Below are 14,891 nucleotides of genomic sequence, written 5' to 3'. Positions count from 1 at the left end.
CATACCCATAACGGCTGGATGGACAGCGAACTATTTGTTGCCTTCCTTGAGCATTTTTCTTCGTATGTTGACCATGAAAACATCCCCAAGCCAGTGCTACTATTCGTAGATGGTCACAGCACTCACATGTCACGAGATGCTGCTACTTACTGTGCCAATAATGGAATCATTCTCTATTGCTTGCTTCCCAATGCAACACACATCCTCCAGCCCTGCGATGTTGGCTTTTTTTCACCCATGAAATCCGCCTGGAAAAAAAATCTCAAACATGGCAGCTTGAGAATATTGGGGAAACATTAACAAAGCGTCAGTTTCCAGCTGTCTTCAAAAGTGCGTGGGAAACTGTGAGCACGCTGGAAAGCACGGCACATGGCTTCAGGCGTTCTGGTCTGTACCCATTAGATCCAAACGGTATAGATAAGACAAAGTTAGAACCGTCTAAAATTGCTAATCCACCACGAATGTTATCAACATGTCAAGATACATCTTCTGTCTTAAAAGCGCAAGACACTAAAACCGCTGATGCAAACGATTTACCAGGGCCATCCGGAGATAGTTTGCCCATTAAAAACAGCCCATCTGATAGCGGGAATTCATTTGGCGGGTTAAAGCAAGTCTCAGACAGCACATGTGACATTAACAATACAAATCTCCCACAATGCACAGAGTCCATGACTGCATCAATCTCACCTTCACTGACGTCATCAAAAGGTCGCCAGTCATTAGTGTCTGAATCATTTAGGTCTCTCTCTGTTCCAGTACCAAAACAGAGACGCCAGTCTAGCACATTTTTTACCAAACTTCCAAAAGCACTCTCCGGCTCTGCAGCACTCAGAATGTTTGAAGAGAGAGAAGAAAAGAAGAAAGCAGATGTGTTAGCGAAACAAAAGAGACAAGAAGAGAGAGAACTGAAGAAAAAGATGAAACAAGAAATGCAAGAACAAAAGAGAAAGGAAAAAGCAGATAAAAAACAAAAACGAGAAGAAGAGAAAAAGCTTAAACTAGCACAAAAGGGTACATCAAAGCAGAAGAGGCGTAGAAACGATAGTTCTTCGTCTGAAAGCAATGATGAAAATAAAAACATAAAACTTCAGTATGAAGATTCTGACGACAGTTACAACGAAAAAGATCTTTGTCCCGGCTGCCTTACTGATGATGTGTATGAGGATGATGAAGAGTGGGTAAAGTGTGCCAAGTGCCCTCGTAGATGGCATGTCTCATGCACTGGAGACGCTGTTCTCTTGGATATTCCTGTCGGCCAGCTAAGCGACTACCTGTTTCATTGCGAGTACTGTGTTTAATTGGATAGACTTTGAGTTTGCATGACAAGAGTGTATATTCAAACAGTAGATTTAATTGTCAGATAAAAATTGGAAGAAAATTTGGTTGTATTTCCTGATTTTCAAACTATGATTTATGTATTTTTTAAAAAGTCAAAAGGTGGTCGGTAATTGCCTCCTGCGGTCGCTTACTGACGACTTTACCAACCTTCATTTTTTTCGAAGCAATATATGACAAATATGCTTTTACACGCTGAACTATATCTTTATCATGTTAGGTAAGGTTCATATTACTGCTTGCTTGTATTTACAAAGCTTAAGGTGGTTTTAGCCATCGACGACAGTAAAGCGTACCTTAAGTGGTCAATAATACCCGAAATTGCTCTACTGGAAAATCTATTGCCAAAAATCTGTACACAAATTCAAGTACGAAAGGTGCTTGTAATAATTAACAACAAACTATATCAGCAGACATTAAAATTACTGGACAGAATGTTTCAATTTAAAGAGTGACAGTGTGTAGGGGAACGGAATTTTTTTAATGGCAAACTAGCTTTACACTTAGCAGAACATTTTTGATTTCATTTAAGGTGATGGCATATCTTTGCACTGAAGGGATTATTTTCCATTTCAATGAGGCGGCAGACCAGCTTTACACTGAACAGAACATTTTTAATTTCATTCTGGCAAAATGACTTTCCTACGAATTGACTTAAGCCACACAAAAGCAAGCATATCCTGTACCTTTCTCCTGACCTAAGATGATGCATCTGTTCAATATTGAAGTGTTCCCATCTAAAATCTCCTGTATACAACACTGTCCCTTCCTTACCTTCTATCAAAAACCTACAGCAAAGAGAAATACACTTACAAGTTATGCAAAATTTGATCATTAAATCACAATTTTGTCAATTTCCTGCTAAAGATAATTAAACACTAAATAGCCAATTATATGTAGCACCAAAGAAGTCTCATAATGGGAAATTCAAATAGTAATCAGTTGTATCTTTACGGCTCTACTGAATATTTGCCTAATTGCATTGCAGTATATTGCTAAAGGGCATGGAAGGCCTGTCTTTGGCATTCTGGTAGCATTATTGCCGTGTAATATTTATCATGGACACCACAACTACAATTTCAGAAATCCTTTTGAGCTAATTTTGAAGTTTGTTTCACTGAAAATGTTTCTCCTGCATAATACTCTATTAAATGATATATCAAACATATGCCTGTAAACGATTTATGTCAGTCCCTCTTCGAGCATGTAATGCTGCAGTTATGGGCGATTGTGAAAGATATCCAATGCAAATTATTGCTGCTAAACGTTGTATCAAGTATTGGCTTAGAATTGTGACTTTGCCTCCACATAGATATGTTAGAAAATGCTCTAATATGCTTTTATATTATGATAGTATTGGCTACAAACAAGAGCTGTCTCCATAGGATGACATATGCCCCCGATGGCACTTTGAATGAGTAGTTATGGCCGATGTTAGAGTTTAGGACCTTTGACCTACGGAGCTGGGTCTTGCGCGCAACACGTCGTCTTACTGTGCCACACATTCATGCGTAGTTATTTTAAAATCCATGCATGAATGACAAAGATATGGACCGGACACGCCCATCAATGCACTATCATGAAAAATGACCTTTAACGTCTAAGTGTGACCTTGACCTTTGAGCTACGGACCTGGGTCTTGCGCGCGACACGTCGTCTTACTGTGGTACACATTCATGCCAAGTTATTTGAAAATCCATCCATGGTTGACAAAGATATGGACCGGACACGCCCATCAATGCACTATCCTTTAATGTCTAAGTGTGACCTTGACCTTTGAGCTACGGACCTGGGTCTTGCACGCGACACGTCGTCTTACTGTGGTACACATTCATGCCAAGTTATTTGAAAATCCATCCATCGATGACAAAGATATGGACCGGACACGCCCATCAATGCACTCTCCTTTAATGTCTAAGTGTGACCTTGACCTTTAAGCTACGGACCTGGGTCTTGCGCGCGACACGTCGTCTTACTGTGGTACACATTCATGCCAAGTTATTTGAAAATCCATCCATCGATGACAAAGATATGGACCGGACACGCCAATCAATGCACTCTCCTTTAATATCTAATTGTGACCTTGACCTTTGAGCTACGGACCTGGGTCTTGCGCGCGACACGTCGTCTTACTGTGGTACACATTCATGCCAAGTTATTTGAAAATCCATCCATCGATGACAAAGATATGGACCGGACACGCCCATCAATGCACTCTCCTTTACTGTCTAATTGTGACCTTGACCTTTGAGCTACGGACCTGGGTCTTGCGCGCGACACGTCGTCTTACTGTGGTACACATTCATGCCAAGTTATTTGAAAATCCATCCATCGATGACAAAGATATGGACCGGACACGCCCATCAATGCACTATCCTTTAATGTCTAAGTGTGACCTTGACCTTTGAGCTACGGACCTGGGTCTTGCGCGCGACACGTCGTCTTACTGTGGTACACATTCATGCCAAGTTATTTGAAAATCCATCCATCGATGACAAAGATATGGACCGGACACGCCCATCAATGCACTCGCCTTTAATGTCTAAGTGTGACCTTGACCTTTGAGCTACGGACCTGGGTCTTGCGCGCGACACGTCGTCTTACTGTGGTACACATTCATGCCAAGTTATTTGAAAATCCATCCATCGATGACAAAGATATGGACCGGACACGTCCATCAATGCACTCTCCTTTAATGTCTAAGTGTGACCTTGACCTTTGAGCTACGGACCTGGGTCTTGCGCGCGACACGTCGTCTTACTGTGGTACACATTCATGCCAAGTTATTTGAAAATCCATCCATCGATGACAAAGATATGGACCGGACACGCCCATCAATGCACTCTCCTTTAATGTCTAATTGTGACCTTGACCTTTGAGCTACGGACCTGGGTCTTGCGCGCGACACGTCGTCTTACTGTGGTACACATTCATGCCAAGTTATTTGAAAATCCATCCATCGATGACAAAGATATGGACCGGACACGAAAATTGCGGACAGACTGACAGACTGACAGACCGACAGACTGACAGACGGTTCAAAAACTATATGCCTCCCTTCGGGGGCATAAAAACTGGGTTACAGACGTAAAATTCGATTTGTATAAAAATGGATTTGGCTATATATGGAAGAATCAGTGTGCTCCAAATGTAAACTTGTTTTTATATCAGTACGTTCAAAGACCAATATATCCAATTATGGAACAATGAATGCAGAAATAGTTCAAAAGTCATGTCTTATAGACAATATTCTTAAACTAGATGCATGTCTATAGGACACTGGTGCGGACTCACTCTTGTCACTGTAGGCGTATTTTTTACTAAGACAAGGGCCACAACTCAGGTCTTGTTGTGTGAAATCCCAATTTAAACACCAGATGCACAACTTCACATGCAGAACAACAAACCTGATGACTCTATTTGAAATAGTTTTTGAGATATGCACAACACAAGTTCAAATGGATGGATGGACGGACAGGCAGGGGGCACAAAAATGTACATTAAAGACATTTAAAAGGGGCCTGTGAAATGTATTACAGACATACATATTTCCACTATTTCTAAGTATGATGAAGAAAAATTAAATTTTTGTAATACCAGTACCAATAAACGGCTTAACATGAATATAAGTCTGAGCTTGTTTACACTTCTCTCCAAACACGTAACAAGAGGGCCATGATGGCCCTATATCGCTCACCAGAGTTGATCTGGCCTACTGACCTAGTTTTTGACCCACATGACCCAGTTTCAAACATGTCCTAGAGATCATCAAGACAAATGTTCTGACCAAGTTCTGATCAAGTTTCATGAAGATAAGATCTTAATCTGGTCTCAAGAGTGTTAACAAGCTTTTCATGTGATTTGAGCATGTGACCTAGTTTTTGACCCCACAAGACCCATATTTGATCTTGACCTAGGGATCATCAAGATAAACATTCTGACCAAGTTTCATGAAGATAGGGTCATAAATGTGGCCTCTAGAATGTTAACAAGGTTTTTCCTTTGATTTGTATGGGTGACCTAGTCTTTGATCCCACATGACCCAGTTTCAATCTTGACCTAGCAATCATCAAGTTAGACCTAGTTTTTGACCCCAAATTATCAAAATACAAACTTGATTTAAAGGTCATCAAGATAAACATTCTGACCAAGTCTCATGAAGACAGGGTCATAAATGTGACCAAGTTTAATGAAGACGTGTCATAAATGTGGCCTCTATAGTTTTAACAAGCTTTTCCTTTGATTTGACCAGGTGACCTAGTTTCTGACCTCACATATGACCCAGATTCCAATTTGACCTAGAGGTCTTCAAGACAAACATTCTGACCAATTCTCCTGAGTTTCAAACTTAAACTGTGGACTCTAAGTGTGTTAACAAGATTTTCCTTTGATCTGGCCTAGTGACCTAGTTTTTCACTCCACATAACTGTGTTTCGAATTAGGCCTAGAAATCATCAAGGTTAACATCCTGATCTAGTTTTACGAAGATATGGTCACAAATGTGGCCTCTAGAGTGTTAACAAGCTTTTTATGTGATTTGAGCATGTGACCTAGTTTTTGACCCCACAAGACCCATATTTGATCTTGACCTAGGGATCATCAAGATAAACATTCTGACCAAGTCTCATGAAGACAGGGTCATAAATGTGACCAAGTGTAATAAAGACATGTCATAAATGTGGCCTCTATAGTTTTAACAAGCTTTTCCTTCGATTTGACCAGGTGACCTAGTTTCTGACCTCACATATGACCCAGATTCCAATTTGACCTAGAGGTCTTCAAGACAAACATTCTGACCAATTCTCCTGAGTTTCAAACTTAAACTGTGGACTCTAAGTGTGTTAACAAGATTTTCCTTTGATCTGGCCTAGTGCCCTAGTTTTTCACTCCACATAACTGTGTTTCGAATTAGGCCTAGAAATCATCAAGGTTAACATTCTGATCTAGTTTTACGAAGATATGGTCACAAATGTGGCCTCTAGAGTGTTAACAAGCTTTTCATGTGATTTGAGCATGTGACCTAGTTTTTGACCCCACAAGACCCATATTTGATCTTGACCTAGGGATCATCAAGATAAACATTCTGACCAAGTTTCATGAAGATAGGGTCATAAATGTGGCCTCTAGAATGTTAACAAGCTTTTCCTTTTGATTTGTGCGGGTGACCTAGTCTTTGCCCACATGACCCAGTTTCAATCTTGACCTAGCAATCATCAAGTTAGACCTAGTTTTTGGCCCCAAATTATCAAAATACAAACTTGATTTAAAGGTCATCAAGACAAACATTCTGACCAAGTCTCATGAAGACATGGTCATAAATGTGACCAAGTTTAATGAAGACATGTCATAAATGTGGCCTCTATAGTTTTAACAAGCTTTTCCTTTGATTTGACCAGGTGACCTAGTTTCTGACCTCACATATGACCCAGATTCCAACTTGACCTAGAGGTCTTCAAGACAAACATTCTGGCCAATTCTCCTGAGTTTCAAACTTAAACTGTGGACTCTAAGTGTGTTAACAAGATTTTCCTTTGATTTGGCCTAGTGACCTAGTTTTTCACCCCACATAACTGTGTTTCGAAATAGGCCTAGAAATCATCAAGGTTAACATTCTGATCAAGTTTTACGAAGATATGGTCACAAATGTGGCCTGTAGTGTGTTAACAAGCTTTTCCTTTGATTTGACTGAGTGACCTAGTTTTTGATCCCACATGACCCAGATTCAAACTTGACCTAGACTTCATCAAGACAAACATTCTGACCAATTCTCATGAGTTTCAAACTTAAACTGTGGACTCTAGAGTGTCAACAAGATTTTCCTTTGATCTGGCCTAGTGACCTAGTTTTTGACCCCATATGACCAAGATTAAAACCTTACCTAGAGATCATCCAGACAAACTTTCTGACCAAATTTCAGGAAGAAAGAGTCATAAATGTGACCTCTAAGGTGTTAACAAGCTTTTCCTTTGATTTGACCAGGTGACCTAGTTTTTGACCCCACATGACCAAGATTCAAACTTGACCTAGACTTCATCAAGACAAACATTCCATTCTGACCAATTCTCATGAGTTTTAAACTTAAAATATGGACTCTATAGAGTGTTAACAAGACTTTCCTTGCATAGTGACCTAATTTTTGAACCCACATGACCCAGTTTTGAACTTGGCTTAGAGATCATAAAGACAAACATTCTGACCAAGTTTCATAAAGATTGGGTCACAAATGTGGCCTCTAGAGTGTTTACAAGCTTTTCCTTTGATTTGACGGGGTGACCTAGTTTTTGACCCCACATGACCCAGATTCGAACTTGACCTAAAGGTCATCAAGACAAACATTCTGACCAATTCTCATGAGTTTCAAACTAAAAATGTGGACTCTAGAGTGTTAAAAAGATTTTCATTTGAACTGGCTTAGTGACCTAATTTTTGACCCACATGACCCAGTTTCAATCCTGACCTAGAGATCATCAAGACAAACATTCTGACCAAGTTTCATAAAGATTGGGTCATAAATGTGGCCTTTTGAGTATTAACAAGGCAAATGTTGACGCAAGACGCACAACGCCGACGGACGCCCGACAATGACTGGTCACAATAGCTCACTTCGTGCTCTGGTGAGCTAAAAATGAAGTATTTCAGTGCACTGTGAAATGTTTATCATTCATGAGTAATATACATGCACTTCATGGTTATGTCAATCTACAAAATTATATCTAATTAGACATATGATTTCCCATCCACTTTTAACTTTGGAAGTTAAAAATCCACCACAAACAAACTGATTAGGTCAAAACCACAATTACGACATTTAGAGTATATTCTTACATTACACTTCCTGGGCAGTGGAATGCAGGCAGCAATGTCACAGTGATTTTTTCTTTCTGAAATTTAAACCAGAAAATGTTAATTTCGTTTCACTGTATTGCTGTTTTTCCAACAGATGTGATATCCTTCAATACTGGTATTGGTGTGTGTTTTTTTTCTATATTGTTGGAAGAAATCAATTTGTGCCGTAAGCAGTCTGTCGGTATATCATTTTTTATATTGGAATAAATAGAAATGTCTCTGGATTCTTAAAAAGATACTGTAAATTAAATGGAAAAGTTCGGTATAAGCTAACAACATGAACCATTCTAAACCAGTATCATGGCTGTATATATAGGTAAGTATGTTTCAACAAATATACATTTCACAAATACTGTGAAATCATTTATATTCGTGGAAGACTTTTTTTGTGGATTCAATAAAAAGTTGAGTCAATCCCTGAAATTAAATTCCAATCAATCTGATGGTAAAAAGTCAAATTCCGCTAATTTATATCCCCATTAAATAGCCATGAATGAAGAAAATGATTACCTCTTCATAGAGTGGATCTGGAATGTCTACAGTAGTTGGGGTATTGATGCTCAAACCTCTCTGTAATAGAAGAATTAAAAATGAAATTACTGCAAAATTACATTGTAAACTCTACACTTTTGACCCAATGCAAATAAATACTGAGGAAATATTTCGCAATGTTTTGAAAACTTACAGTTGTAAAATACTGTTCTATAGTCAGTGGAACGAGTGTGTCATCATCTACCATAGGAAAAACTTGGCCCATTTAGATAACATAGAACGAAAAGCATGAAACTACGTTAAGAATATGACTTATAATGTCATGAGTTTTATCTCATGTGCATAGAGTACATGTATGTTCTACAGAATGCTTTTGATGGAAGACAGTGTCTAGTCATTCATTCTCCACCTCTGGCTCTTGAGTAGGGAAGATGTTAGTCACTTGTGGAGAACATGCCATTACTGATAGAATCAAGGAACAATTGTTAGATTTACTGACTGTAATAACATACCAGAAATATTGTTTAATAATTGCTTTATACCAAAACCCATTAAATATCTTACTTACGATGTAAGGTTCAAGATGATGGTATTTTTTACTGGCTACCAAAAGTACTTGTGTAACTTCAGAACAGTAAAGGAAAATGTCCTTGCTGAAATACAGAAACATCTTGTTCATTGGAAAAGACAGAAAATTGCATTCCCTTGAAACAATTATAATCTACTAGCATTATATTTGCCACTTTTAAGGGTGTGTATATGGCTCTGGCTAAAATAAGTTGTTTAATATCAAGACTTCATTCATTAAATATTTTATATATGAACTTGATCAACTTACTTTGATTTCAGTCTTTTGAGAAAAATCTTTTCCCCAAGTCCAGCAGTATGATCTGGAATAAAACAATAAATAATGTTAAAAGTATGACATGTGAACTTCTATCTCATACAGAAACAAACAAGGAGCTGAGTTTTTAAAACGCAAAATTATGCGCCCCCGCCACCCTCCCCCCAGTAGGTCTTGCCACAAGGATTGTTGGATGTAAGTATGAACTAATCAGGTCTTTAATGTGGGCTGTAGGCAATCTGGTTCATACAGAAGGATGAAGGTCAAGGTTATCTATATATAGGTCAGTTTGCAAGTCTTGCTGCAAGGTTTGTTGAATGACTGTGTGAGTATGAACTATATTCGATCATTTATGCAGGCTGTAGGACCAAAAATGTTGTTTATAAAGGTTTGAAGGTGAATGTCAAGAGGATCAAGGTCATTTATATATGTCAGTTTGTAGGTCTTGCCACAAGGTTTGTTGAGTGCGAGTATGAACTAAATTGGGTCATTTATGTGGGCTGTAGGACCAAGAATGTTGTTTATTAAGGTTTTAAGTTTGAAGGTGAAGGTCATATGAGGGTCAAGGTCATTTATATATAGGTCAATTTGAAGGTCTTGCCACAAGGATGGTTGAGTAGGCAATCGGACAGACAAACGTCAGTTCAATTGCTATATGACCATAGGCATAAAAAGTGCCTAAGGTATACATTACCTAATTCAATCAGTAGTCTACCCGTTTATTTATATTTTCAAGTAGCTTAAAATTTATCATTTTATAAAGTGACATTTCATTAAAGGTAAGACATGACCTTCTTGATAAGAAAAGGAATAAATTTAGCACTGAATTGTTGGAACCAACCTATTAACAAGAGCACCGCAATGCGGAGCAATATACGCCCCAAGGTATTATGTTTGACCCCTATGTGTGACCCTGACCTTGTAGCCAGCCATCCAGAACATGTGCTCTGCACATTGTCTGGATGTGGCGAACACAAAACACACTCATATGACTATTGACCCTTAAACATTAGTGTCAAGTTTCTTTGATCCATCAAGGGGTTCAAGAGTTACAGTGCGATGACCTTTGACCCCTAAGTGTGACCTTGACCTTGAAGCAAGCCATCAAGAACATGTGCTCAACATGTTGTCGATGTGGTGAACATTTGTCTCAAGTTTTTTTGAAATCCTTCAAGGGGGTCAAGAGTTACAGAGTGGACACAAAACACATTCCTATGACATTTGACCCCTAAATGTGACCTTGACCCTGAAGCAAGCCATCCAGAACATGCGTTCAAGTGTTGCAGAGTGGACACGAAATTGCTAATGGAAAGACAGATGGACAGACACTGGGGGTGTAACATAAAACGTCCCTTCGGGCGTATAAAAAGGAATAGGATTTTCAAAAGAAATTTATTTTAAATTAACTCCAAAAACCCTACTTTAATAATACTTGAAGTTCAAGCATCCATTTATACTTATAACCTGGACCAGTATTATTTGAATGTTCTAGGTCTGAAATCCAAACATTAAAATTAAAGTTTCTGTAACTTCCTTCATAATGCATCTATACTCTGATATAAATGTGCAGACATTTTTGTCATTTAAGAAACTATTGTCATGCAAAGGTATGTGAAAAAAAAAGACAAAAAAACTGAATGAACTGAAAATTTTGCATTTTAAAGCTGAAGTCTACATTCCTGCCTTAAGGAGTTGATGAGTATAAGCCATGTTCTACGAATGCAAGGAGTCTGAAAAGATGTTTGCTTTCTGTTCAACAAACCTTCATGTAAGTGTGAAAGAAAGTAGACAGTTGACTGCAGATTCTTTCCATCAAATCGATCCAGGGAAACCCTGTCATACTCCTGCATACGACCTCCAAAGCAACTCATCTTGTCTTTATAATTATCAGCATATATATTTTTGTGAAATGCTGTACATGTGTCAACCTGCCAAATAAAGAAATGTTGGTATACTGAATAATGACTTATTCAATTCTATCCTTTTTTGTAGTCCCAATCCGTGACTCTAGTTACCTCCCCTGCCGGTCCTACCACAGACTGAAATGAAATGAAAGTGATAATTACGCAACGGGTTGGACTAACTTATCTGGAGTTCTGCTTAAGCTGAGGGCATAAGAGGTGTTTCATAACCTCATTCTTGAGTGCTGTTTCCTATTGCAAACCCATGCCATGGGTTTGAAATACAACATCGAAAGAATGTCACTTCACATTATCCAGTGTCGCTCTGCATTGTCAAGCCTAGTATGGCATTTGCATGTGTCTATGACGTTGGCATGTGTCATGGTCATAATGCAGAATATCACACAAACAACAATGCCAACTGACATCTCAACAATGCAAACTGATATCACGATATTGGGATATATCGCCTTCTAAGCGCGACACACGACATTAGATTTGGGATAAACAGGATTCCATCACGGTCTTGCAGATACAAAACTTCTCCACCCTTTCTTCTCTCATAGGAATATGTAGTTCTGGCTACCATTACTTAACTGACGCTATTTTTATTCCGGTGGTCCCATTCGTTAAATTAATGCGTAACCCCATTTGGTTATAACTAACCAGTGTCGAACCACAACATCTCGCACAGACTCTCTTGAGTAACTGATAACCTCATGCAAAGTTCAGAGCACATGGTTATTTTTGAAAATCAAGATCAACATTTTGCATATTTTTAAATTCAATTAAATTATAAATACTAGTATAACTATTTTCAACAAATTTCATGAAAAACATACCTTAGAAGGTTTCAGTTCACAGAAAAAGTCAATAAATAACAATTCTATACCGTCAATTTGTTAACAAAATGAAGAGTACCCTGATTAGGTCACAACTGCAATGGCGGACAAAATATTGCAGACAGCTGTACCCTTTAAAAGTTATGTGTATAATTTGTGTTCAGATTATGTTGCATGGACTATTTTATGTCAGATCAAAAGAAAATTGGATAAGAAATATTTTAAAGTGCAGAATCCTGTTGGTGCCTCTTGTAATGTCATCCATCGTGCTTACAGGGGGACACATGACAATGCGAAGTGACATTGTGACAATGCGATACGACACACAACAGTGCCAATCGATGCTGGACAATGCCAAACGATGGACGACAATGTGAGTGGATAATGTCGCAATATCATATTGTATTGCAACATAATCCGAACACAAATTATACACACAACTTTTAAAGGGTACAGCTGTCTGCAATATTTTGTCCGCCATTGCAGTTGTGACCTGATCAGGGTACTCTTCATTTTGTAAACAAATTGTCGGTATAGAATCGCCTCTCTGTCTTTTTGATGACCGCCACACACGACAATGATATATGACACACAATAATGCAAAGAGCACTCAATAACGCAGTGACTTTTTTTTAATGTCATTTAGCATTGTCGTGTGATGTGTCTACATCTACGTCTATAGCATGACACGCAACAATGCTTTACGACACTAGACAATGGGAAGTGACACTTGATAATGCGAAGAGACATTTTCTTAATATTGTATTGCATTATCGTCTGTCTTCCGGTGAAAGGGAAAGATTTAACAACTTCACCGTCTACCAGTGACGTCATACATACTATAATTTTTCCGGACCTTTCCTGGATTCTGAGTTAAAATTTCCGGGATTTTTACCCTTTGTCCGGGACATACACTGTGACATTAGTATTCGTCTGTTTCATGCATAAATATCATAAAAATTATATGCAGTTTCCGGAGATAAACATTGTTCCCTCGCTTAGGAATAATTTGTTGCAAATGTCGTCTAGCTTTCTAAGGGAGGTAAATAGGGTAATTTACGTCTATAGTTCGGCACATGAATTGGTTGCGTTCCCGAGGTGAACTGAATTGGGAGACGCTATATACGAAGAATTAACCTGGTCATCGTGATTAAGAATCCAGCTTATTTGGTATCTTTTTAAAGCTTAAAAGTTTACCTAATCATTAATAAAATGGAATACTCAAAGGAATGAAATAAATCTTGTAGATAAAATCGATATATAATATATTTCGGGTTGGGTCAATTTTCAAGGATCGGCCGGCAAAGGCATTCGATAGTCAAAAGTTTAATTTAGAATATGTGTGACAATCAATCTACATTTTGAAAGATTACAACCTTTTAAAATAATTATTGTTTAATTGACCGTTATCACCCATTTCTTCCAATCAAGGCTACATGTAGCTTCACCGCCTACGTGCTAACAACAACGAGATTTTCGGCTATTGTTTCTAACATTAAATTATCATAAAACTGCTATTGATTGCATAATTTTGTCAATTCATAATCAGGGTCTTCAAAATAGCTGACTGTAAATTAATCTGGGTCATCAAAAGATCGCAGTGCGCAATATGAGTGGTGATCAGAGCTGGCTTAATCGACATGTGTCCCGCTCGAGGGCATGAAACTGATTATCGGATAATTAGGAATAAACAATGTGACACCGGTATCTGTTTATTGTGTTTTATTCATGTAAAATTCAACAATTTATAGGCCAAAAAAACTAGTTTTTTGGGGGGTTATTTTTGTTTTTCTGTATTTTTAATTTTCCGGGACATTTCAACACTGTCCGGGACACCGGGACGAGTGTTTGATTTCCGGGACAATCCCGGACAATCCGGGACGTATGACATGTATGAGTGACGTAAACAGTCTGTAAAACTTTACCTGCAGACAACATCAAGCTTTTACGGATTATTTAAATCACCAATAGATGGTGAAATTGTTAAATCTCTCCCTTTCACCGGTAGACAGACAATGCGGCACAAAATTACAGAACTGTCACTTCACATCGAGTGTCTCTATGTTGTCATTCATTGTATCACGTTGTCATGCGTCGTGTCACATTAAATTGGCGTGTGTTGCGGTCATCAAAAAGACAGAGCATGACACATGACAATGGGAATTGACAATGTGATATGACGCATGACAACGATGCATGACATTGCGATATTTCGTGCTATTAACAATACATTCAATTGCAACATGACCCACGCACATCACTGTCTTTTGTATTGCATTGTTGTGCATCATTTGGCAGTGTCATGTGTCATATCGCATTGTAGCAATGTCACTTCGCACTGTCGTGTGTCGCTCAGTAAAGCCCGATGTCACGAACAGGATTCCCAGAGATCCTCTGAGCCTCAGACCGAGGCTGAAATTTTTTAGCTAAGGGATGTATTGTGCAAATAAATGAATTTTTCGGATGCGTGGCATCTATATATTTTACTAAACATAACAGGTATGAATGTCTTTAATAAATACGACTTTTTAATAAATACGCATGCTTATGCATTTTCGAGGTATCACATTTTTCACTGAGCTCCAGTTTGTTGTTGTTGTTGTCGTCGGAAGCTCGCAACACTCTTCA

The 14,891-nt window shown here is 38.4% G+C and overlaps 1 protein-coding gene across 5 annotated transcripts in view; it reads right to left on the bottom strand.

The window, feature by feature from the left end:
- LOC123530295 (uncharacterized) overlaps positions 1-14,877 on the bottom strand; it is a 37,840-nt gene extending 22,963 nt beyond the window's left edge. For 3 of the 5 annotated variants that reach the window (XM_053521956.1, XM_053521955.1, XM_053521952.1), the window contains exons 1-7: positions 14,807-14,877; positions 11,283-11,448; positions 9,515-9,566; positions 9,245-9,329; positions 8,695-8,754; positions 8,164-8,219; positions 2,025-2,126 (exon numbers count right to left, since the gene is read on the bottom strand). In XM_053521956.1, the coding sequence (XP_053377931.1) occupies positions 2,025-2,126; positions 8,164-8,219; positions 8,695-8,754; positions 9,245-9,329; positions 9,515-9,566; positions 11,283-11,391 (464 nt within the window). In that variant the 5' untranslated portion in view covers positions 11,392-11,448; positions 14,807-14,877. Of the gene's footprint in view, positions 1-2,024; positions 2,127-8,163; positions 8,220-8,694; positions 8,755-9,244; positions 9,330-9,514; positions 9,567-11,282; positions 11,449-12,263; positions 12,364-14,806 lie in introns of those variants that run through there. The other 2 variants (XM_053521954.1, XM_053521953.1) reach the window with 2 other exon arrangements.
- Positions 14,878-14,891: the final 14 nt, after the last annotated feature.

This window comes from Mercenaria mercenaria, chromosome 13 (assembly GCF_021730395.1).
Source record: "Mercenaria mercenaria strain notata chromosome 13, MADL_Memer_1, whole genome shotgun sequence".
Taxonomy (NCBI): Eukaryota; Metazoa; Mollusca; class Bivalvia; order Venerida; family Veneridae; genus Mercenaria; species Mercenaria mercenaria.
This window is presented reverse-complemented; position numbering and strand designations above follow the sequence as displayed.